A 23,406-nucleotide genomic window follows, 5' to 3' on the forward strand; every position below is an offset into this window, starting at 1 on the left:
ACTCGTCAGCATCGTCGTCGCTGCTGCCGGAAGGTGTTTCGACAGGGGCCCTGGACAGGCAGTCAGCGTCGCTGTGCTTGTGTCCTGACTTGTAAACCACAGTCATGTTGAACTCTTGTAGCCGGAGGCTCCATCGAGCGAGGCGTCCTGACGGGTCCTTGAGGTTCGCAAGCCAGCAGAGCGAGTGGTGGTCCGTGACTACGCGGAACGGGCTTCCGTACAAGTACGGACGAAACTTCGTGATTGCCCAGACGACCGCAAGGCATTCTTTCTCAGTCGTGGAGTAATTTCTCTCTGCCTTGGACAGTGTCCGACTTGCGTAGGCGATGACTCGTTCCGTGCCTTCTTGTACTTGAACTAGTACCGCGCCAAGTCCTGCGTTACTTGCGTCAGTGTGAATCTCGGTGTCCGCATCCTGATCGAAATGTCCAAGAACCGGAGGCGTCTGGAGTCGTCGCTTCAGCTCGTCGAATGCCTGCTGCTGTTCCTCGGCCCATTCGAACCTCTCGGCGTCCTTCGTGAGGTTTGTGAGCGGTGCGGAAATCCGTGCGAAATCCCGAACGAAGCGACGATAGTAGGCGCAAAGTCCGAGGAATCTTCGCACGGCCTTTTTGTCTGTCGGCACTGGAAATGACGCGACGGCGCGAGTCTTCTCAGGGTCTGGGCGCACGCCTTTGTTGCTAACCACGTGACCTAGAAACTTCAGTTCGTCATAGGCGAACCGACACTTTGACGGCTTGAGGGTGAGTCCAGCGGTCCGTATGGCTTGAAGAACAGCTCGGAGTCGTCGCAAGTGCTCGTCGAAGTCGCTGGAAAACACCACGACGTCATCGAGGTAGACCAGACAGCTCTGCCACTTCAGTACTGCCAGTACGGTGTCCATAACACGCTGGAAAGTTGCTGGCGCCGTACATAGTCCGAAGGGCATTACCTTGAACTCGTACAGCCCATCTGGCGTGACGAAAGCTGTCTTCTCTCGGTCCCGTTCGTCGACTTCGATCTGCCAGTAGCCGCTCTTCAGGTCCATCGATGAGAAGTATCGAGAGTGGCGCAGCCGGTCTAACGTGTCGTCGATTCGGGGGAGTGGGTAGACGTCTTTCTTCGTCACCGCGTTCAGCTGCCGGTAGTCCACGCAGAACCGAAGCGTTCCGTCCTTCTTCTTAACTAGTACGACTGGAGAGGCCCACGGACTGCTTGATGGCTGGATTATGTCGTCGTTCAGCATCTCTTGAACTTGCTCCTGGATCACCTCCCTTTCTTTAACGGAGACTCTGTACGGTGATCGATGCACAGGGCGCGCGTCGTCCTCGGTAATGATGCGGTGCTTCGCAACGGCTGTTTGGCGCACCTTCGACGACGTCGCAAAGCAGTCACGGTATTCGGCGAGGAGGTTCGTCAGCTGCCGTCGTTTTGGGTCCGGAAGCTTAGGGTCGATGTCGAGTTGCGCTGGCGACGTACCGTCTTGCTGAGGTGGCGAGGATTCATCAGTAATGGCGGCGATTTCGGCGGAGTTTCGGAGATCCTCGACATGGCCAACGGCTGCACCTTTCGTGAGGTGTTGCGTTTCATTCCGGAAGTTCGTCACGAGGACCACAGTGCGGCCATCCTGAAGTTCAGCTACTCCTCGTGCGACGCCTATTCCTCTTCCCAGGAGCAACTGGAGGTTACCTTCCAGAAGAACTTCGCTACGGGTAGCTGCATCGGTCACGACAGGTACGACAACACTTGATCGCGGCGGCAGATTCACGTGGTCGGCAGCGACTCGGACGGCGGCTGACGCAGTTTGGAGTTTCTCTGAAGGCGGAACAGGTGTCCGCAGCGTCAATCTGTTTTCTCCAAGGTCGATGACGGCGCCGTATTCACACAAAAAGTCCATGCCGAGAATGACGTCTCTGGAACAGTCTTGTAGAATGACGAATTTCACAGGACACGTCTCGCCGTGAATTTCGACGCGAGCGGTGCACCTTCCGACAGGCGTGATGAGGTGTCCTCCGGCGGTTCGTATCTGCGGTCCATCCCACGGCGTCGTGACTTTTCGAAGGTGGCGAGAGAGCCTCCCACTCAATACTGAGTAGTCTGCCCCGGTGTCAACGAGTGCCGATGCGTTTTGGCCATCGATAACAACGTTTAGGTTGTTGGACACCGTTGCAGGCGCGTCGGTGCAATGCGGGGCGTTGAGAGAGTGGGAGCGCTCCGGCGTTCTTGGAGGCTGTTTGCTTCCGTCGTTTTCGGCAACGTCACCTCCAGGCGTTGCCGCACTCAGTTTTCCCGACGACGCAGGGGAGACAGGCTCTCTCGGCGGGATCGTGGTGCTGGGGAGGGTGAACGTCGTGGCGATGGGGAGCGGGGTTCACGGCGGAGTGACGACACTGGGGAGGGGGAACGTCGGAGGTACTCCTCGATGTCGTGAGGGCGTTCGCCGTACCTCGGGCGTGGGTCGTTCGGGTGGAACCCACGCAGGCCCATTTGCCGGTAGGGACAACGACGGTAGATATGGTCGGCCTCCCCGCAGTGGTAGCACAACGGGCGTCGATCGGCCGTCCTCCACACGTCGGTCTTTCGTGGAGCAGCTTGTTCTGGGCGGACGTACGCCCGATCCTCATGGCGTCGTGAATACTGCGGCGCTAGAGGTTCACGTCGAGGTGGCGCCGTATACGGGTGAGCAGGGGGCGGTGGTCGTCGGGTAGCTGCGGCGTAGCTCAGCTTCGGTGGTTCAGGAGCGGCGCTGGCTAGAACGTCTGGCTGCAGCGCCTGCTGAAGTTCTTCCCGGACAATCTCGGCGACTGAGGGCGTATCCAGGCTTGTGGCAGCAGGTAGCAACTTCTTCAACTCCTCCCGGACGGCTTCACGGATAAGGTCACGGATGTCGGGGAGGGTGGTGCCCAGGTCGGATCCAGATGTCGCTAGAGTAGTTACGCCAGGGTGTCGTTGGTAGTGTCTGGCGCGGGCTAGCAAGGCCCGTTCCATATTTGTCGCCTCCGTGATGAACTCGTCGACTGTTGTTGGGGGATTCCGGATGAGACCGCCGAAAATCTCGCTTTTCACACCCCTCATCAGGTGGTGCAGCTTCTTCTCCTCGGTAGCCTGAGGATCGGCGCGGGCGCTTAGGCGGAGAACATCCTCCACGAAGCCGGTGATGCTCTCGTTGGGGCCTTGAGTCCTGGTACGCAGTAAGTCTTCGGCCCTCTCTCGGCGGTGCTGGTTGACAAATGTCGTCTTCAGCTGGCTCTTGAAAATGTCCCAGGATGTCAATGAAGACTCGTGATTTTCGTACCAGCTTTTGGCAGTCCCCTCGAGCGAGAAATACACGTTTTGCAGCCGTTGCTCGTTGGTCCAGCTATTGTGGCGGGCGACGCGTTCGAATTGGTCGATCCAATCTTCAACGTCTTCGTGGAGTTCGCCGTGGAACGGAGCCGGTGTCCGAGGAGCGACGGGTAGGTAGACGACGGCAGGAGCGGCGGGGGCCTGCGACTGGTTGTCCATCGTCGTCTTCTTCGGCTTGGGTTTATCCAGGAGCAAACCGTACTCCGGATCCTCTCCCTTGGTGCGGCGGCTGGTCCGAGTTTCAGGTTCCGCGCTGAGTGGTCTTCTCAGCGAGCTTGGAGTCGGGCTTGCACTGCGGGTCCTGGGAGGGGAACGCTGCACGGGCATGCGGTACCCCGCACCTCCACCAGAATGTCACGGGTGGTGAGTCGTGACCAATAAACAAGAAATAAACAGAAATAAATAAACGTTTAATGTGGCGAACTTGTGCCAAAAATAAAGAAGGAAACAGAAGAAAGCAGAGCGTCGCGGGCGTCGAAGTCGGCGTGTCAGCAGAATCGAGCGCTGGGGCGAGACTGACTCGACAAGGTCGCGGGCGACCTCTTATCTAAAGTGCGCCGCTATCCCGAAGATTCGGCGAAAGCGGTTCGAGCGTCGCGTGATCGGGGCGAGAATGAACACGCACTTTCTAGAAAACAAAAGCAGGGATAAATGATAGAAGTTACGTGCGGTACATGAATAAACGGGAACTTTCTGGAGGACCGTAACCGAGCGTTGCTTTCTCAGCCTTGCGCGCGGCAATATCCCTATTTTTTTTAACGCAAAAAAAAAAAAAAATCAGGCAATGTTTTTTTGTTTTTTGTAAGTTATTTTACGCATTTGATCAGTATGCCGCAACTACGTCGGTCGGGATTTCTGCAGTTAATAAAAAACAAAGAACGTTTTGCTGACTAATGTGTTAACATTAGTAGGGTACAAGTCTTCACTAATTTGACTTTGCTTGAAAACAAGCAGCATTGTCATGCAGCGAGCTACCTAAAGAAGTAACATGCGAAAATATACGTTTAGCAGATTGTTCTGACAACTCAGATGGCGATGCCCTATAGCGACAAAAATTAATAAATACTCCACTCAAAATACTGTATTTCAAATACTTTTGACAGTGATTTCGGTATATTACAAATACATTTTGTTTAGAGTATTTTCTACTATATCTAACGATTTCAAATATCTTGTACTTAGTATCGTCAATATCCCCCCCCCCCCCCCCCCCCATTTTACATTTAAAAAAACAAATTGTCAGCGGAACACTTTACGAAACTAGCGGTCCTCAGATCTTTAGGGCAAATCTGAACCGATTTCCAGCTTGAAGTCAAGCAACCGAACAAAGAACAGAAAACAAGGCATGAACAAAACTCAGTCTCCAAATTCCAACAAAAGACCAAATGTATTTCCCTAGTACGCCCGCCACAATGTGTCGTCTTGTTCGCTTTTCTTTCAATTTCTTTTTTTTTTTTAAGTTCTCTTCGAATGGTACGTCACGCTTGGAGCTAGCAAAGTTCTGGTGGCGACATCCGGATTTTATCGCTCGTGTCTGAAAATAGAGTGGTTCCGTCAGCGGAGGGTTCACACGCACACGCTGGGTACGGTCACATTGGACCATTTTGGGAAATCGCCGGATCAGGAGGTTCTGCTCTAGAAACGCGCGAGCAGATTTTTTAAGCGAGCGCAGACACTCCCTCGGCCAATGAAGGTCGATCCTGCTGACTTTATAGCAGAAGTGACCTAGATTGAGCTTCCCCAAAGACCCTTGGGTGATTATTGGGGCTTAACGTTCGCTCCCAAGCTCGCTTAAAAAACAGGTTCTCTCAGCTGCTTCCCAATACGCATTTTTTTTTTTGGTTCACAAAACCCTCGAACTCATTTTTTCTGTCAGATAGAGCCAGTTACTTCTAATCTGGTGGATTTTCAATCTGTAATCGACCTCGATTGGTCAAGAATGGATTCATTTGATGCGGAGGAGGGCAAGCGGAATTGGGTTTGCTAGTGGTTTGGCGGACACTCGTTTGTCACCTGTACCTGTGTTTCCCCTGTTAACCTTTCTAACACACACACACACACACACACACATATATATATATATATATATATATATATATATATATATATATATATATATATATATATATATATATATATATATATATATATATACAATTTTAACTTCCGGCGGGTTCGCAAAACTTTTACTCTTTGATCCATTGGATTAAGTACGGTTCATTCATCTGCGTATGTTCGTTGATATATATATATACAGAGAGAAAGAAAGAGATATTGTAAAAATGAGTTAATTGCTTTATAACGTATTTATTAGACGACGTTCCTAGCGGGGACCGCTCTTCATTATGTCCTAAGGTTGCAGTAAAAGCTGGAAGCTCGCCACTTTGACACGGCGGCGAAAAAATAGTAATAATTGGGGAAAGGAGAAAAACAACTGCTCAGAACCGAGCATTGGTGCTTATATATATATATATATATATATATATATATATATATATATATATATATATGTACATATAATTATCTATTTACTAACAATTAGAAGGTATAGGTGTTCTTTCTCGACCTCAGCTCGTTCTTGGTTGTTGATCAGCGAAAGAGCATGCTGTCCTCATGCCGATGTTTCCCCTCAACGTGGAACTTTGTCGTTCACTCGCTTAATCATCAAGAAGTCTAGCTGCCGGATCTTTTAGTTCCGCTGTTACGGATATGCAATGCCAGACCACATGGCGAGGTTCCCGAATCACGACAAGGCATATTGCGAACATCTGACCGAATGCCTCATGAGCTGAGCCTGCCGTCAAATGAAATCACGGTCGGTGTCATATGTACAATACGTAAGCCTCCTTTTTAACTAAAATCCTTGCGGCACCCATTGATTCTGAGCAGTTAAAGTGCCTTTTGAAAGTCGTAAAGATCACGACAGAATGTGCTTTTCAGCAGAGATATTGCAAGTAAAGCACACCCTTTTGATTTTATTTTTCTTAATTTTTATATTACTGGCTGCTTACATACTTGCCAAGTATCTACGAAACCAATTCAATTGATTTTGGAAAGTATTTATACTCGACTCAGGGTAAATCGTAGAAAAGAGTAACTTGGATACTACTCTCGATACATTTTCAGATGGGTATTTGTGTATAAGCTTAAATACTTTTGTTGACTACCGTAAGCAACCTCATTGTCGCGAATTTCGCGAATCGCCTACAATTCGCGAAAAATAGGTCCCGCGAACAATTCCGGTAATATGTAAACACGTTGGAATCTATATCGAGACCCCACCACATCGCGAAAATTATAACCCGCGAATTATTTTAAACCTTCAGCTTTCACCAAAACCGCGAAATATTGAGCCCGCGAAAAATAAGTCGTTTACAGTGTTTGGCACATCACTGGCACACGATGCATGCGATAAGGCGCCGGAGTTTTATTTAGTATTATTATCGAAGTTATCTGAACGATCTACTAAAACTTCATAAAAAAAAATACCGTGTTTGCCGTTTTAAAGCTAGTCTTGTTGGGGGATGCCCACCGCTTTCCTTATTGCAGGGAAACATCCTGATAATAAAGTAACGTTAGTTTTTGCATTCATATTCCTTTATGTGTGTGGGCGACCCGAGCAATCAATCGTCCAGCAGCTTAGGAAGAGTATCTGTAGGTTCTTATGCTCAACGACATATGCCTTTCGTTTAGACGCTTTGGATCAATTTTGGTATAGTAACTTACAGCTTAAGGAACGAGGAAACGTAACTTGTCATGCGCTCGTCTTTTTTGCATTTCATTTCATATGGCTATTTTACTGACTAATGACGCAATTTAACTGGCTGCGTAGCATTATTAAGACGATTGGGGGCTTACAACGGCCTCACCTTTTTACTCTGTCATTGGCTGTAGATCAACACACGGCGCACGCGCAGACGTATCACTCAAAGCGAATCTCGTTTCTGCGCAGCCGTAAAGCCCCCACTTGGTGCGGGCAAGTGCAGACTTGTTTGCAAAACCTCGCATTGACCTCTAGTAGGAATTTTCACCGACCAGCGCATTTCGTTTCTATTGGTCCTCAAAAAACACGAAAGCGAGCTGTCAAGTGGACTGGCGTATACGTAGAGAGCACCGTCTGCTACTTTTATTTCATTCCGCACTTGGACTAGTCGTAATTATCGTGTGGATCTCACTGGCTCATCGAATCGTATAAGTGCCTTCGGTGTCTTGGTTCAGACAAGCAGCGTCTGAGTGAACGATGTGTACAGCACTTTACGCTGCGTGTGCCGAGAGACGCGAACTGCGGCTGTCTCACTGTAAACTTAAACTCACCATTGCCAAACGCTGGAAGTCTGTACGAATGAATGTAGCACCGGTGGCTGGGATAAAACGCGACTGTTTCAGAATATAGCGTTAACTAATAACATTAACTAAATAAGAGTCGTAAGTTTTTTTTGGTTTTTTTTTAATCTTTACTTGGTAAACAAAAACCACGTAACCGGCAGCAGCTCCTATTCGCTAGTACGTACACCCAGACTCCATCGACTGATTGTTTTTGTTGGTATTTTTCAGCTGTAGTTTTTGGAATCACAGTTAAATAATGCTATTTCTTAAGTTTTTTTATTCTATCACATCTAACTGCGCAAGATTCAGGTAAAACATTGACGTACGGTAATTTTTTAAAATTTGTTATGCGGGGCTGAATAAGTTTTTTTTTTTCTAAAACAAAAAACGCTGTACTTCAAATGGTCTAATCTAAACAATATACAGTCATTCCAAGTATAAAATAATCCTCTATCATGCAAAAAAAAAATTTACCGCTCTTAACGACAGCAATTCTTGCAAATAAGCAACTAGGTGCATAGAGAGCCGTCTTTTTTTTCTTAGGACACATGCTTTAGAGGATGTTCCTTGTTTTTATATTTTAATGCAGCATACATTATTCGTGTTCTTACTTTAAATTGCATATATATCCACCTCATTAAAAATTAACCGGGGTTTCTAAAGGTAAGTAATGAGTCGAGGAAACAATTAACCCAATAATATATGCAAAAAATGTGTTGTAAGAAAGTTTCAATAGCACGCAGAATGGTTGGTCATAAAATGAGATGACCTTCGCCTCCTGTGTGAAGAGGTAACTTAGCCAGCATGACCGTTCATCGTGGGTGCTTTTAACGCACATTACGCAGTAGTGATTACATAAATGAACGCCGGCATAACTCGAGCCATGGGGAAACCAGCCGGACTGTAATTAAAGCTCACTATAATGGAGCCGGCAGTGCCAGCTTTAGCAATGTGCTGTTAAGATGGAGCGCATTAACGCACTCAGGAAAGCAGAAAACAAAAAAAGCTTTTTTTTTTTTTTTTCTATTTCACCACAAACGAATTTTTACTCTTCTACAAGACGCGGGAAATAAAAAGGGTGTCGAAGATATTGCGTTTCTGATTGCTCAAACCAAGCAATTTCTAAATATAAAAAAAGCGTTCTCTGTTTGAAAAAAACAAAACAAAAAAGAAACATAAATGTTATGGGTGACAAGAGAAGGGGGATTAAAAAGCTTTCTTGCTTTCAAAATAACAAAATAAATGAAAAGCATCTCAATTTTTTTTTGTGAGACGTTGCAGCTTGTAGCATGACCTTATTTGCAGTAATGTAAGTAAGTAAGTAAGTAATAAGTAAGGGCCGGAAATACCGGACCCATAAGAAGAGCTGTTATCCGAAATTCAATAAATCAAGTATTATATCGTTCAATGAATATTAAATTAATTTTGAGTGTCTGTACTCAAGGTGTCTGCTTCATCACACAATGTTTTGTTGGAGCGCCATCATTTCAATTAGGGTGGCTCCAAGGTAAATCCTGTGTTGTCTAAAACTAGATAACCAATATCTCCAGGCAATCTCTATATTTTTATAAGGTGTTCAGCGTGTTGAGAAATTAATTTTACGCCCGAAACGTTCTGTTTAGTAAATTTTGAATAGCTGACTTGAAATTTCAGTCGAATAATTATAGGAATTCATCATTCTAGTTTAGTTAAAGCTCAGTATTTAAGAGTTATTTCCAACTTGTTTTTAACTATTATTATTCCGATCGCCTTTGTATTCACAGAGATTAGACAAAAACACAATAGTTACCCACTCGACAAATAGCCTCACTGCAGAAGAAAATGCGGCAAAAATATCGGAAAGCTGTTTACCCCACCCCTCAACAATACATTGGCAATTTTGTTTTGCTACTTCGAACATTGCATTCTGATGAGAAATATTCTGCGGTATTCCCACTTCAAGAAAGGCGACGCCACTCATCGGATATGACGTACAAAATATGACGCAAAACGTGAGTCTGACTACACGGGAGCGAAATCTCGCTCGTCCTAGCTCCCAAAGTGTGGAAATACACCGTTGCTTTTAAACGTATCCTTCTGACGTTTCCAATCAACCACTAATATCTGGAACGCTTAGCTACGCTTCGTCTAATATTGGCAATCGGAGTGACGCTTTAGGGTTTCATAAGGCGCCAAGGAACCATTCACATATCCGTTTCCGAAACCGTCCACGGACTATTTCGTGCATCGCATCGCTTAGAAACAAGAAACGACGACTGCGCACTTGGACCAAACATTATCGAGTTACGGGAGCATAAACATATTTTACGATTGGCACGTTGCGCTCCACGCACCCTTGTATTTACTTCCACGGCAGCCTTTCTGGTCCCGGCATACTAGAGCACTGCACGGGCCCGGGCCAGCCCGAAAGCCCGAGCCCGGCCCGGCCCTCGGGCCGGGCTCGGGCCGGGTAGCACGTATTTCCTCGGGCCCGGGCCGGGCTCGGGCTTGAACAAAAAAGTTCTCGGGCCGCGCCGGCCCGGGCCGGCCCGAGCCGTGCGTGGGCAATTTTGTGCCCTAAATCATAAATTGTTGTTGATAGCAATAAGTTTGCTCATTAATCTTTTAGGTTCATTGAATACAAAAAAAAAAAGCGAAGTGCAAACTCACTACAGCGTCGTTAAAAATAATAACTAAAAGACATTTTGAAGCTAGAAAGCCTTCAAGCTTTTTCCGTGTGAGCAAGGGTTGGGTTATAAGTTGTAAACAAAATAAAGTCCAAGTCATATGCTTGTCAACCTGTCTGATTCATCGCTCTCAAAAATATCTAGTTCACTATTAGGAAGATTTAGAAAAACGTACGCAAGCGCTTTGGGTACCGTAAAAATAGCGTTGCGATGTAAAACCTATGGCGATGCTAATTTTAGCTTGCCCAAAGTGCTTAAGTACGTTATTCTAAGACTCCCCTATTGCACAGAGCGCGACACTATATTAGCGCGAACAAGCGATCGTCGTGTTTTTATGCTTATCTCATAGAATCAAAACGCTGTTTTCAAAAATATTAGTGTCTTTAGAAGTGCTCATCTGGGCCACAGACCTAAGCGGTATACTTTGGTGCCTACTAAAACCATTTCGAAGTAAAATTCGAAAAAAAGAGCCAACGTCCTGTTCGCGGTATCAGTGTCGCGCAGTGTACAAAGTCCGTTCCGCGCTTGCACGTTTTGGGAACCATCTTGAAACAAACGTTTTAAGGGGTTAACTAGGAATATATTAAACTTAAGCTTGCCTGAAAGGGTTGTATATTTTAAGAACGCGTTGACATGTAAAGCTACTTCAGAACGTATTCTTAAACAGAAAAGGTGCGCATACCAGGCTTAGAACGATGGAGACTTTTTGCGAAGAGGTTGCGATGTGCAGGGCCTTATAAAAGTAGGTTGAAACGAGACACGGTCAAACGCAAAGGGTGTTTCGGAAACTGGTTCAAATAAGAAGGGCGTTTAGGGAATGGGTCGAAACAGGACAAATTCAAACGAGAAGGGCGTTTAGGGAACTGGTCGAAACGCGAGGGGTTCATATGGGAAGGGTGTTTAAAGAATGGGTCGAAACAGGACGGGTTCAAATGGGGAGCTCGTTTCGGGAGTGGGTCGAAACAAGACGGGTTCAAACGGAAATGGGTTGCTTCGGGCTACAGCCATCGGGCCGGGTCGGGCGGGGCCTTGAAATTAACAATTCTGTCGGGCTCGGGCCGGGCCCGGGCCGTGTCTCTTTCGGGCCGGGTCGGGCCGGGCCTAGAAATTTAAAATTCTGTCGGGCTCGGGCCGGGCCCGGGCCGTGTCTCTACCGGGCCGGGTCGGGCCGGGCCTAGAAATTCCGGCCCGTGCAGTGCTCTACGGCATACTTCTATAGGCTGGAAACGCCCGTGGCCCAACGGAGCGTCGGTCCGTTTTCAAGCGAAATTTCATGCGAAACTAGCTATGCTCCGTCTCAACTTACAATGGACCGCAGCGGACGTTTTGATCCATAACAGCCAATCGAGCACCGTGAAAAATGTCACGTGGCTTCGAGTCCAGCGCGTAACTGCGCCCCTTCCTGAAGCTCACCGTACACGCATACGGCTTTGGATTGGCTCGTAGCCTCGGTTGAGGTCCATCAAAAGGTGAAGCGGAATACAGCTGCCTTAGCAATCGATTCCAGATTTGCCAGACGCCGGCAATTCACTAATGCGCCGCGTGCTTGAAATTTCAGGTCGACGCCAAGGGAACCGGTTTACTCGACGCCCAAAATATCGGCAGCTGCGGAGGCGGGGAGACGGAGGAAAGAGCTCGCTTGGTGACGGAGGCGAGAAGGTTCTAACTGCGTTCCGATCGGGCTAACTGGCATCAGTCACAAACCTCCGTTAGCCTTTCCAAAAAGCATTAAACTAAAAGTATGCTAATCGTTCACATAAAAAAAAAATAATACGTATATTTTGAAGATTGCTCTTGAACTATATATTTCAAGTGTCTACCCTGATCACTGAAAACTGAAAAAAAAAACGTAGGCCGTGACTTATTATTTTCACGATTCATCGCAACTTAATTGTTTTCGGAGCAATATTAAAATGTCAAGTACTCGGCACACCCTGTGTTTCTTAGAATGCCGGTAACTTTAATAGCATATTAGATTTTCACTGCATGTAATAAATTATAGACTGGACTGCGTCCATGGCTACCGTCGTGTTCTTATGCGGAACGCAAATTCGTCTGTTTCTTCCGCAGGTGTTGCGGTGACGTTAGAATGCCGAGCTCTCATTGGCTTTGATTGGAAGGATAGAGGTTAGACCTCAATGCTAGCTGCCTTAAGCTCTACCCAATATCCTTCCAATCGAGCCAATCAGAGCCCGGCCTTCTGACGTTACCGCTACACCTGCGGAAGAAACAGACGAACTTTCGCTTGGCATACGCGTGCAGCGCGCCAATTAAACCGAGGATGTGTAAAAAAAAAACACATTAAAATGATAACAAAGTAGAGAATTGGGTCGAGTCGTATACGTTAAATAAGATGAAAATTCAACAGGCGCTCAAGGACGGGGACTAAGACAAGAAAAACACAGGACAGGACGGTCTTGCATTGGGCGTTCCTTACTTCTGTCTGACTCCATTTTGCGCTCCCTACTTTTCATAATATTGAAAGTATACTTCAGATTTCCCAAGTATTAGTGCTGTAAACTCAAACTATACATTGCGTGCGTGTTTTTCCTCGATAAAAGTGCACAATTACACTCAAAGCGCATACTTTTTTAGTGTTTTTTTTAATAAAATTATTTATACACAACCTGTTTCAAATGTACTACTTACTTTTTGTACTGACCTTATCGAGGTTGAAGTAGTTACAGTCGAACGGGGCACGCCAGAAAAGTGCGGACATGTCGTATAAAGCATTCTGCCTAAAAGGCACACTGCTTTATACTCAATAATGCCCAAGAAGGCATTGTGGGTTTTTGCTGAAGAAAGAATAAATAAACAATAGACATTTTTCTCAAAACTTATGATGGCGTGCAATAATCTGGTCATTGTAATTTGAATATATGCTTTTTTTAAGGTCCGCGCTAAACAAAGACCCGACCAAATATTCTCCCGAAACTGGTTTCTTATGCCAAAGTTAATTATTTCGTTAGTAGCTATCTATAAAAAAAATTCACGAGGCATATTGGTATTGGAGGTGAGTAGTTTAGGTTGAGGTAGTGCAGGTGAGAGTGGCAGAATTGATCTGCGCAATCCCGCAACAGGCACACTTGGACTTCCCACATTCCTTACACCGATATAAGTAGGGCGAAGCAGGACACACGGCACAATCTTAATTCAGAATCGCAGACCTAAGAAAATCGACGACTCCCGTGAGCAGAGATGCTTGTCACGAATAGATTTAACGTCATGGACGAATGGGTAGTCGCAGATAAAAAAAGTTGCGATTTCTTGATGAACAAGGCATTTCCTCCTAAAACATATTTAGACGTGTGACCTTTTTTTACGAAAAAAAAAAAAACACGCGAAGGGTTGGTCACCCTCTGAGCCTCCCCTCGGCCCCCCCCCCCCCCCCCCCCCCCTCCTTTAACTCCGCCTGTGCCTGGACTCTACATTCTAATAGCCTTCCAGTGCACCTGATGCGCACAGCTACAACAACAAGGACAACGAGTTCAACTGTCAGGCATGAAAGAACAAACTTCTGGTAATGAAGAACACCAATGCCACTCTCAAGTCTGAAGTGACTATGCAGGTGTTGAGTGGGAACTGGCTGCCTAGCGTATTCCATTGCGGCAATTAGTGCAGAACTCTCTGTGATTGCAACTGAGCCACCTTGCAGTATTTTTCATTTTAAGACATGTAATAATTTCACGACTTGTCGCCTATGGCTGATAGGGTTAAATTATGAGACAAAAATAAATGTTCAAATAAATAATAATGTAATTAAATTTGTTTATTACAGAGATGGCATTAGATAAAAATGAGAACGCGAGGAACAATATAACTCTCATATCTCTACTTTGTGTTTCTTTAATTGAGTATTGAAATGGCCCAGAACATCGTTCTTTCTCTCCAAAATAAAACAGGCTAACTTAGATATAAATTATAAGGTAATATTTGGTGTTTAATCGCAATTTTTTAATGACGCATGTTTTGTTTTTGATATTTTCGAAAAACTAATGGTGTCTAGATGTGTGTTAACAGATAAAATCCCGCATAGCATTACATACTATTTTAATTACTGCAATTTCCGGACGTAGCATGAGAGGGAAGAAGCAGAAAATATGTGTAAACGTAAAAATAAGGTCTCGATAACGTCATCACGTAAACCTCCGTGCTCAGTGTAACACTACAAAGTTTATGCCTAGGTCTAAATATTTATTGGAATGGGATAGCAGTCCTCAGATTTGTTTCAGTGCAGTGAATTGGAGTGTCAAATTGTGGGAAATTCATTTTTACGGATTTATTTAACCGACGCAGTACATGCAAAAACTTCTAAGAGCGTGGCGTAATTATCTGTTTCTTCTGGGCTTCATTTCTCTGATTAGATTAGTTTTCTGTGAATTGGGAACTTATCTGAGACATTGAAATGAGATAATGCCGGGCACACCGGGCTGCACTTTTGCACTCACAGTTCATGTTTAAGGGAAGGTCTTCATCTTTTTATTTAAATTAGTTTTTAATACAGTGGGGAAGGCTTATTCAACGCATTCTAATGTGAAACTGCATGATATACAGGGCTGAATGTACTCACAATTCGTATCTAAGGTGATAAAGGCCTTCATCTTCTTGACTGAATACGTTTTTTTTTTATAGGATGTGAGACTAATTTGACCCATTCGAATGTGAGACCGCCTGGTATATAATGCTGCACCTCTGCAGTCACGGATCTTGTCTTATGTGACGATCTTCAGTACCTTGATTGCAGCAGTTTCCTGTGCAGTGAGATACTTAATTTACACATTGAGTTGTGATAGTTGCCTGGTATACAGGGCTGAATTTCTGCGCTCAGTTCATGTCTAAGGTGATGGCCGTCACAATCCTGAATGCATCCAAGTGTTCCACTTGCCCGGCATACAGAGCTGCACTTCTGCATTCACATTTCATGCCCAAGGTGACAGTCGTCATAAATTTGATTGAATCCGTCATCTCTATTCTGAGACACCGAAATGACGCATTCCGATGTGAGACTGCCGGGCACACCAGTCTGAACTCCGAAACTCACAGTTCATGTCTAAGGTGACGGAGGTGCTGAGTGGTGCGGTGAGGTTCGAGTTGGAAGTCTGGCACGCGAGCACGGCCATCAGGTCCTGGCGCCGAAGCACGAAGGGCCCCAGGGCATTGCGACGCACGCCGGGGCGCGGCTCGGACACGCTGCCTTCCAGGAGCACGCTCTCGCGCCACCAGCTCACCGTAGGGGCCGGAATGCCTGCAGGAAGAAAAAACAATGGCCGCGATGATTAAAAATTTGTATTCCTAATCATGAAAGAAAGTTGCTCGAGGAGGTCAATTATACTCATACTTTATATACACTGTGCTGAGCCCCAGTTCATCTGCTTCTTCTGCGGAAGTGGGGTGACGTCAGAACATTGAGTTGTGACTGGCTCTGATTGATAAATAGTGGGTAGACCCAACACCGCCAAGCACGAAAAGCTGTAGTGATAATAGTTTCGCGTCACACGCGAAGGTCAACGCTGGACACAAATTGGAAACGGGTGCTGCGTCAGCGCTCGTCTTCGATTCAAGCTTGAGCTGAACGTCGGCGCAATCGTCGTGTCGAATCTGCGCCCAGCGCTTGCCTTCGCTGATGACGCCATCTCATTCAGCACTACGGCTCTGTCATCTAGGAGCTCTTGGTAGAACTCAAAACAGGCCGCCTTGAGGTCTACCCATTATACTTCAATCAGAGCCAACCAAAGCTCGGCGTTCCGACTTCATCACAGCACCTGCAAAAGATGCACACGAGCTTGCGTTCCGCATAGGGCGTCGCTGCCATTCAACCATGGTATCTGGAACGCGTCTCCGACTCGTGTTTTTACCGCGTCCAAAAATGTCCCTCGATTTCCGTCCGGTGACGTCATAAATGTTTCACGCTGTCTCCGGTCGCGATCTTGGCGGCGTCCTTGCAACGGTTGTGGATGTGGCAGACGCCTGTTCTGCTCCAGGACGCTTTCCTGTTGGCAGTTCATGGAAATACTGGCTTTATGCCAGTATTTCTACAACTAAACGCCAGTATCGCCACATCCGCCAGCAGGACACTCAGGCTTCTGTGACGTCATTTGTTGTAACCACGGGTCCACTTCACCGGGTGTCTCAAATAGTGGCGAGGCTCTATAAATCGACCGCGAAATTCGGTATCTTCAACTATCGCGCTACGATTTTGTGGAAGTTGCCCACAGTTGGTGCATTTTTTTTTTTTTTTTGCAAAATTTGCAAAGAGCAAATTGACCCAAGGAGAAAGCAAAAAAAAAAAAAAAAAAAAGAGCCTTAACTTATATGGAAATGCAGCGAAGCCACCGGTCTTCAATTCATAGGTTTCCTATTGTTTGAAGACGGGCGGCATCGCTGCGTTTCCACAGCAGTTAAGCCTTTTTCTTTTAGAGCGCAGCTCTTTGGCGCCCGTTTCCGGCTTCAGCGGCATCGCCGTCGCCGTCGGCATAACCACGCGTTACATTATGGGAAGTTTCCCATAATTACATCACGAAGGTTTCCCTCGTGAAGGTTCCGAGGGTTCCGAGGGTTACTCTCACGAGGGTTACGAGGGTTACCCTCACGAGAATCACGATGGTTGCCCTCGTAACCCTCGTGAGAGTAACCCTCGAAACCCTCGTTAACCTCACGAGGGTTGCGAGGGTTAGGTAACCTTAAAAAAGGGTTACGCTCAGGAGGGTCACGATGGTTACTCCCACGAGCGTCACGAGAGTTGTACAAGTTAACCTCACGTCACCCCGCCCCCCCCCCCCCCCCCCCGAGCTGACGTGACCTCAGGGACTCACCTATCCCTCAGTAGCCTTTCATCCTCCTCCTCAAGAGCTGCGTTCTAATCCGGCGAACGGCTTTCATTTTTTTTTTACTTTTTCCTCAGGTAAGTTCGCTCTTGGCTAATATAAAAAAACAGAAAAGAAAAAATGCGCCATCTGTGGGAAACGCTGCACAAAATCGTAGCCTGATAGGTTAAGAAACCGAGTATTGTGGTCGATTTAAAGAGCTCGGCTGGTATTTGGGACGCCCGGTAGATTTATGGGATGAATAGAACGCTAAGCGCACCAGTCGGAGACGCAATCTATTCACCACAATTCAACCAAAAGCATCATTTGCGTTCGTTATCTTAATAAAGACACTGGTAGTCGATAAATGCAAAATCACAACTTGTTTTGACCAGTCAGGTGTTTTCAGGAAGTTAAAGTTATGAGGCTAGTCATAACACTCGGCATGTGCGAAAAAAAAAAAAAGCTTCTTCTTTAAAGATGAAGCATGGATTTGACGCAGGCCTAATAGAATTATATGTTGACGTAGAGTCGATTTGTTTTACGAGTTCCTGCACATTTAGAATTTCTCTCATTGTGCTCTGAATGGCCTACTGTGCTAGTGATGACGCATTATTTATTCATTTATTTATTTATTTGAAAATACTGCAGGCCTTTATGTGCCACCACGTTAAACAATTAATACCTGAGTAGTTTCTCCCTGAAGTCAAAGTGCCGGCCATGCGGAGAATTGCAGACAAGACTGTTGCATTAAAATACCTGTCGCGGAGATCCCTCTGAGTAATCCGTTGAAAATGTGGGAGTTTGCAATTCTGTCGCTCTAAAGTGCAAATGTTTCTGGGCTAGGTGGTGCGAGCTGCCACCCGATGATTTCACCTTGTGGCCAGTCGTAGCGAACGCTTCGAGACATCCCAGACAATTCAGCTCTCTGAACGTAGCACCAGCCTATGCGTTCCGCGAGTCACAGCACTTTCTTTTGCAAATCACAGGAAACTCACGCGGTCCTCGATTGTCTCCGATGACTCGTAGCCTCCGCTAGGGTTGGACGTTAGGTGAAATGTCCATCCATCCATTCATACGTTTATTTATTTATTTATTTATTTAAAAATACCCTCAGGGCCCCCAGGGGCATAAAGGAGGGGAGCGGTGGTTTAGTTCGAGGCGACACTTGGTGCTTCTCTGATGGTGACGATGTTATCGCCATCTAGTTCAGCCTTCAATTAAGAAGGCTGAACAAGATGGCGCACTTGCGATGTCACATTGCTGAACCTTTTTTAAACCTATTCCTTGTTAATGGGCGCATAAACAGAGGGTTGTTTATTGTGGCAGCAGCGACCGGTGGTGCTAGTTATGACTATAGACGCTTTGCAGCAGCTGTGCATGGGCGCCGCCATAACTGACCTTCAGTTTTTGTGTCCCCTTATTACGTTTACTTCACTTCATTATTAGCATAGCAGGCTAGGTCATTGCCATCCTAGATTTTATTCTGTCTTTCTCCCCAGCATTGGCCTTTGTGGAGGCTCGTCCACACCAATTTCAGTGGCTCGGTATTTCGGTAAAACAAGAGAAGGTCAGCAATGGCGGCTGTATTTTGGCGCGTGTGTAAAGCGTCTATAGATTTCATGCTTTTGCGAAGAAGCGCGGATGCCCGACCAACTTGTGCAATCGAGCCAAATGCAACGCAAGGTTCGAGGTCACGTATTCCAAATTATTCATGGTTTCACGGGTTTGAACAGTTTCAAATCCGTGACCCCTTCCTCCTCCAGAAGCTGTGTCAGACATTTAAGGAGGATCTTAATGAAGAACGCTTCATTGAATGAGGCTCCCTTAAATAGCGTTTTAGTAATTGTTCTTTTCTTTTTTCATGGCTCGCGGTGTATCTCATTCAGAGGGCTTAAATTTATAGAAAGCTATACTTGAAAGATGTGGCGTTATGGGTTTTTGTATTTTGTTGAGCTGGTGTGTCTATACTTATCAACGTGGAAAGCAAATTTTTTGACGAAACAAAAATATAAAGAAGTGGACAAGGACACCGCGGTTAGCGGTGTGCTTTTCATTTCTTTAACTTCGTTTTTCGTCAAACTTTCAGATGTCTTGATTAACAAAGCATCTCTGGTTCGAAGAGTATGTCGGTTACAAATAAGGTATGTTGTTTTATTCCACATCACCAACACCTTGTAACTCCCCATAGCACTTGTTTTCATATAACCAGCTTGCTTTGCTCGTAGTCTTCTAACTGCTGTCGCGAGCACTCCGTGTTTTTGTCCTCGTTGTCTTTTTTCCTGCGGCATCAACTTGGCTGCATTATCCCCCCCTCCCCCCCCCCCCCCCCCCGCGTTTTTGGAAATTTATCTAGGTTTAACCAAGTCATTCGTACAATGACAGTCGATCACCGTGAACAACGAGAGCCCGGGATCGATCGTTTTCACGTAGGCGATAGACGACGTCAGTGAGCCGTTGCACGATTGTAAATGGTCCTTGCCAGTGACGTTGCAGCGTTAGAAACTCTTCTCGTTTCCAAATCGGCTTATGTAACCATACCCATCCGCTCGGTGAAAAGCGGCGTGCTTTGAAGTGTGCGTCATACTGGATCTTCATGCGTGCGAGGCGGCTTGGCAGCCGTTACCGAGCGAATGCGTGCATTCGCTCAAGATTTGTTCTTTGTTGGCTCACGAAAGACACAGGGTCTGTGGCCGGTTCTGGTGATCGTGGGATGGTTATATCCAAGGACATACGAGGGTCACGGCCAAGCAGCATCAACGCTAGCGTATAACCGGTGATTTTATGAGCTGCTGTTTTGTTTTGTACGTATGCGTACAAGAATGGCGGCACGATGCTGCCTCAATCATCTTGTCAATCATTTACAGACATCGACGGATGTTGTAAAATTGCGCGGTTCATCCTTTCTACCAAGCCGTTTGATTTTGGGTGGAAAGGTATGGTCCCTATTTTGGCGATGTTGAAAATCTTGCAAACTTCTTGAAACGCTTAAGATTCAAAGCTCCTGCCTTGATCTGAGAGACGGCAGAGGGGCGCCTCGTGCCTAGTGCGATACTGTCCAACTCGTCACCAGGGCGTCAGAAAGATTGGGGGCGGTCTGGTTTGGAATGGGAATAACCTCGGGCCACCTGTGCAAAGTGGTCAACAATCACTAGGACAAACCTGTTGCCAGATTTACATCGGAAAAGTGGGCCCAGGAAGTCAATGCCAACGCGTTCAAAAGGCACCCCCGTCACATGCTCTCCAAGAGGCGCTTGCTGCTTGACGTGAGATCCTTCAAGGGAAGCACACATGTCGCACTGACGGCACCACTGCGTCACGTCACTCTGGCCCTGCAGCCAGTAGAATCATTGGCGGATCTTCTTTATCTTGCAATTCAAACGGAATTATCCTCCTCCAGGACTTCTGCGCAGTTGTTGAAATACGTCGGAGTAGAGTGTGTGTGGCAGCACCAGCTGCTAGATGACAGAGCCACCCGCACTGGGCTCCCAATGTTGGTAGGAAAAGTTGTCGCTCAGGAATAGAGTAACAATGCACCAAGTAGCCCTTAAATGTAGGAGCTAAGCTGGATAGCTCATTTCCTCGAGCTCGGCTATTCTTTATCTTACATTGCGTGAGTAGGCCGATGTCTAGATTGTCGAGTTCAGCTGCCCGAAGACTCTCCGGTGTACACGCTTCGTTGCCACAAGTAAATAATTTGAGCGAGATGCAGCTTGGCTTTGCAATAATTGAGCACTGCTTGCGCGACTTCTCATCGCATAGGCGACGCGAAAGACCGTCGGCATTGGTGTCGAGTGAGCCAGGGCGGTGCTTTATGTCGAAGTGTCATTGATGAAGTCGTTCCAGCCATCGGGTGGCCTGACCATTAGGATCTTGAAATTTAGCATCCAAGTTAACAATGCGTGGTCAGTTCAGATAAGTTTCCCTCCAAACAGATAATGATAGAAATGGGTTATGGCATTGATGATGGCTGAGCGTTCGCGTCAGGTTTTGCAGTAATTACGTTCTTGCTTCATAATAACCCTATTATACAACGGAATGACTCGCTCATGTCTGTCCTGATCTTGCAATAATTGGCGTCGACGTGGTCGGCGTCCTCTGCCGGTAAAACTTGCTTAAGTAAAGTTAGGCAAAGATCTGAATGTTTACGGAAATATCGACTGTAATAAGTGATTCTTGTGTTTCTTTTTGAATAATCGGCGCAGGCTTGCCGGTCTTAACTGAACTTGTAAGCCACAAAACAAACGGACGCTCCTGACTTTCTGGAAACAATAGAGTCCACTTTTCAAGTATATTAAGCTTAGAACGGAGATAGAGTAAACAGCAACGCTTCGACACTGCTTGAGAGAGACAGAAACTGAATAGGTCCACACTATCCTCTTCTTCTGTAGAACATGTCAGATAGGGTGCACGGGAGGAGGAGGAACGGAGGAGCGCCGAAGTCCGAGCTGACCTCCAAAGGCCCGGCTTTAGGAAAATCCGTGCTTGCCGTTGCTCCCAAAGAGGCAACCCTTCAAAGCCCTCGTACCAGCTGGGTACGCTGTCGGCAGACCGGCGCCGGTTTGAGGGCGTGGTCAACTGGGCGGCTGTTTCAATTATACCATCTGTAAGAACTCAGAGCCGGAAATGAAAGACTGGGGGGATGTAGTATCTACTTCCAAGGGAACGCGCCCCGGAGCGAACTTACAAATAGCGATTCTTTTTCAAGTTAAAATTCAAATTCAAATTTAAATTCAAATTTTTCATCGATCGCTGAATCAGAGGAAGGGAGGCAGACAAAAAAAATAAAAGCAACTCCAACGCTGCTTGACTACCCTCTGCTCCCCGTAGCAGCACAGGGAGAAGCAAACATAAAAGTGAAGACACTAGCATTCGAAATCATAAAACAGCACGAGAAAGACATTATTATCGTCTCTATTTCTAAAAAAATGCAAGCAAAAGGGAGAAAAAAAAATTAAAAAGTAAATGAAAAATTCCAACACGCGCAAAGCGCATACGTTTGTGTTATGCTAAGTTTTATATATTTTTTTTGTACAGCATTTATGGGAGTAATTATTAGAAAAAAATTAACATACGTATTTGTTTGGCGGACATACTCAAGATATCTATAGTGAGCTCTTAAAGACGATTCAAAGGGTGGTGGAGAGTATTTCGCATTATGCACAATTTGTATTATTTATACGCTACATGTTAGAGTGGCGCGGATAGGATACAGAAGTTCTATTGTCAAAGGATGCAGTGAACTGTTCGTTCCGACTCTAAAGCATATCTTCAATCTTTCTCTCAGTTCGAGAACATTTCCGTCTCTTTGGAAAAGATCGGTGGTCGTTCCGGTTCTAAAAAATGGCGATGCGTCCCTTGTTACAAATTATCACCCAATTTCCTTGCTTTCTGGCTTTTCGAAAGTTTTCGAGCTTGTCATCCGTAAGAGAATGCTATTTTATTTCCGACAAAAAATAACTTCATTGCAGCATGTTTTTTTGAGTGGTCTGTCAGTCCAGACAAATTTATGTACATTTTTAGACTTTTCTGCCCCAGTTGTGGCTAACAGAGGACAAGTCGGCTCAATATATTTTGATATGTCTAAAGCGTTCGACAAAGTGAGCCATAAATTACTCTTGCGTAAACTGTTTTCATATGGAGTGTGTCTTGAATTATGCGAATGGTTTGACAGCTATCTGTCACTGCGCCCAAACTCTGTTCGGATTGGTGACTGTTTCTCTGAAAAATTTTTTTCGTCATCCGGAGTTCCCCAGTGATCAATACTGGGCCCTCTTTTGTTCTTGATCTTCATAAATGATATTGTGTCTTGCGTAAACAGTTCCGAACTACTTCTTTTTGCTAATGACCTTAAGTTGTTCAAAAGCATTAATAGTCTTAAAGATTGCGATGTCCTGCAAGGTGACGTTACCAGCGTTCTTCAGTGGTGTAAAAATATTCAACTGCTGTTAAACCCCCAAAAAACAGAAGTGATTTCTTTTTGCCGTGGGCATTCTGTTTTTGAGTCTACTTATTATCTCGATGGATCGCCTATACAGCGTGTATCAATCTTAAAGGACCTTTGTGTGTGTTTTGACAGTGCTTTATCTTTTAGAACTCATGTGTCATTGGTCGTGGGCAATGCTTTTAGAGCGTTAGGGGTAATTTCTCGTTTGACGCGTAATTTTAGAAACCCTCATTCAATGGTTAACCTTTTTAACTCTTTAGTGAGGTCACGACCGGAGTTTGCTTCTGTCGTATGGAACTCGATTTCTAACACACAGGCTATGAGCATAGAAAATGTTCAG

At 45.9% G+C, this 23,406-nt stretch overlaps 1 protein-coding gene across 1 annotated transcript in view; it reads right to left on the reverse strand.

Annotated features, from left to right (window-relative positions):
• LOC8031304 (neural cell adhesion molecule 1) overlaps positions 1–23,406 on the reverse strand; it is a 305,705-nt gene that overhangs the window by 41,790 nt on the left and 240,509 nt on the right. Inside the window, exon 4 of the mRNA XM_002405008.5 lies at positions 15,358–15,561. Within this exon, the coding sequence (XP_002405052.3) occupies positions 15,358–15,561 (204 nt within the window). The remainder of the gene's footprint in view (positions 1–15,357; positions 15,562–23,406) is intronic.

This window comes from Ixodes scapularis, unplaced genomic scaffold (genome assembly GCF_016920785.2).
Source record: "Ixodes scapularis isolate PalLabHiFi unplaced genomic scaffold, ASM1692078v2 PGA_scaffold0__279_contigs__length_252992795, whole genome shotgun sequence".
NCBI lineage: Eukaryota > Metazoa > Arthropoda > Arachnida > Ixodida > Ixodidae > Ixodes > Ixodes scapularis.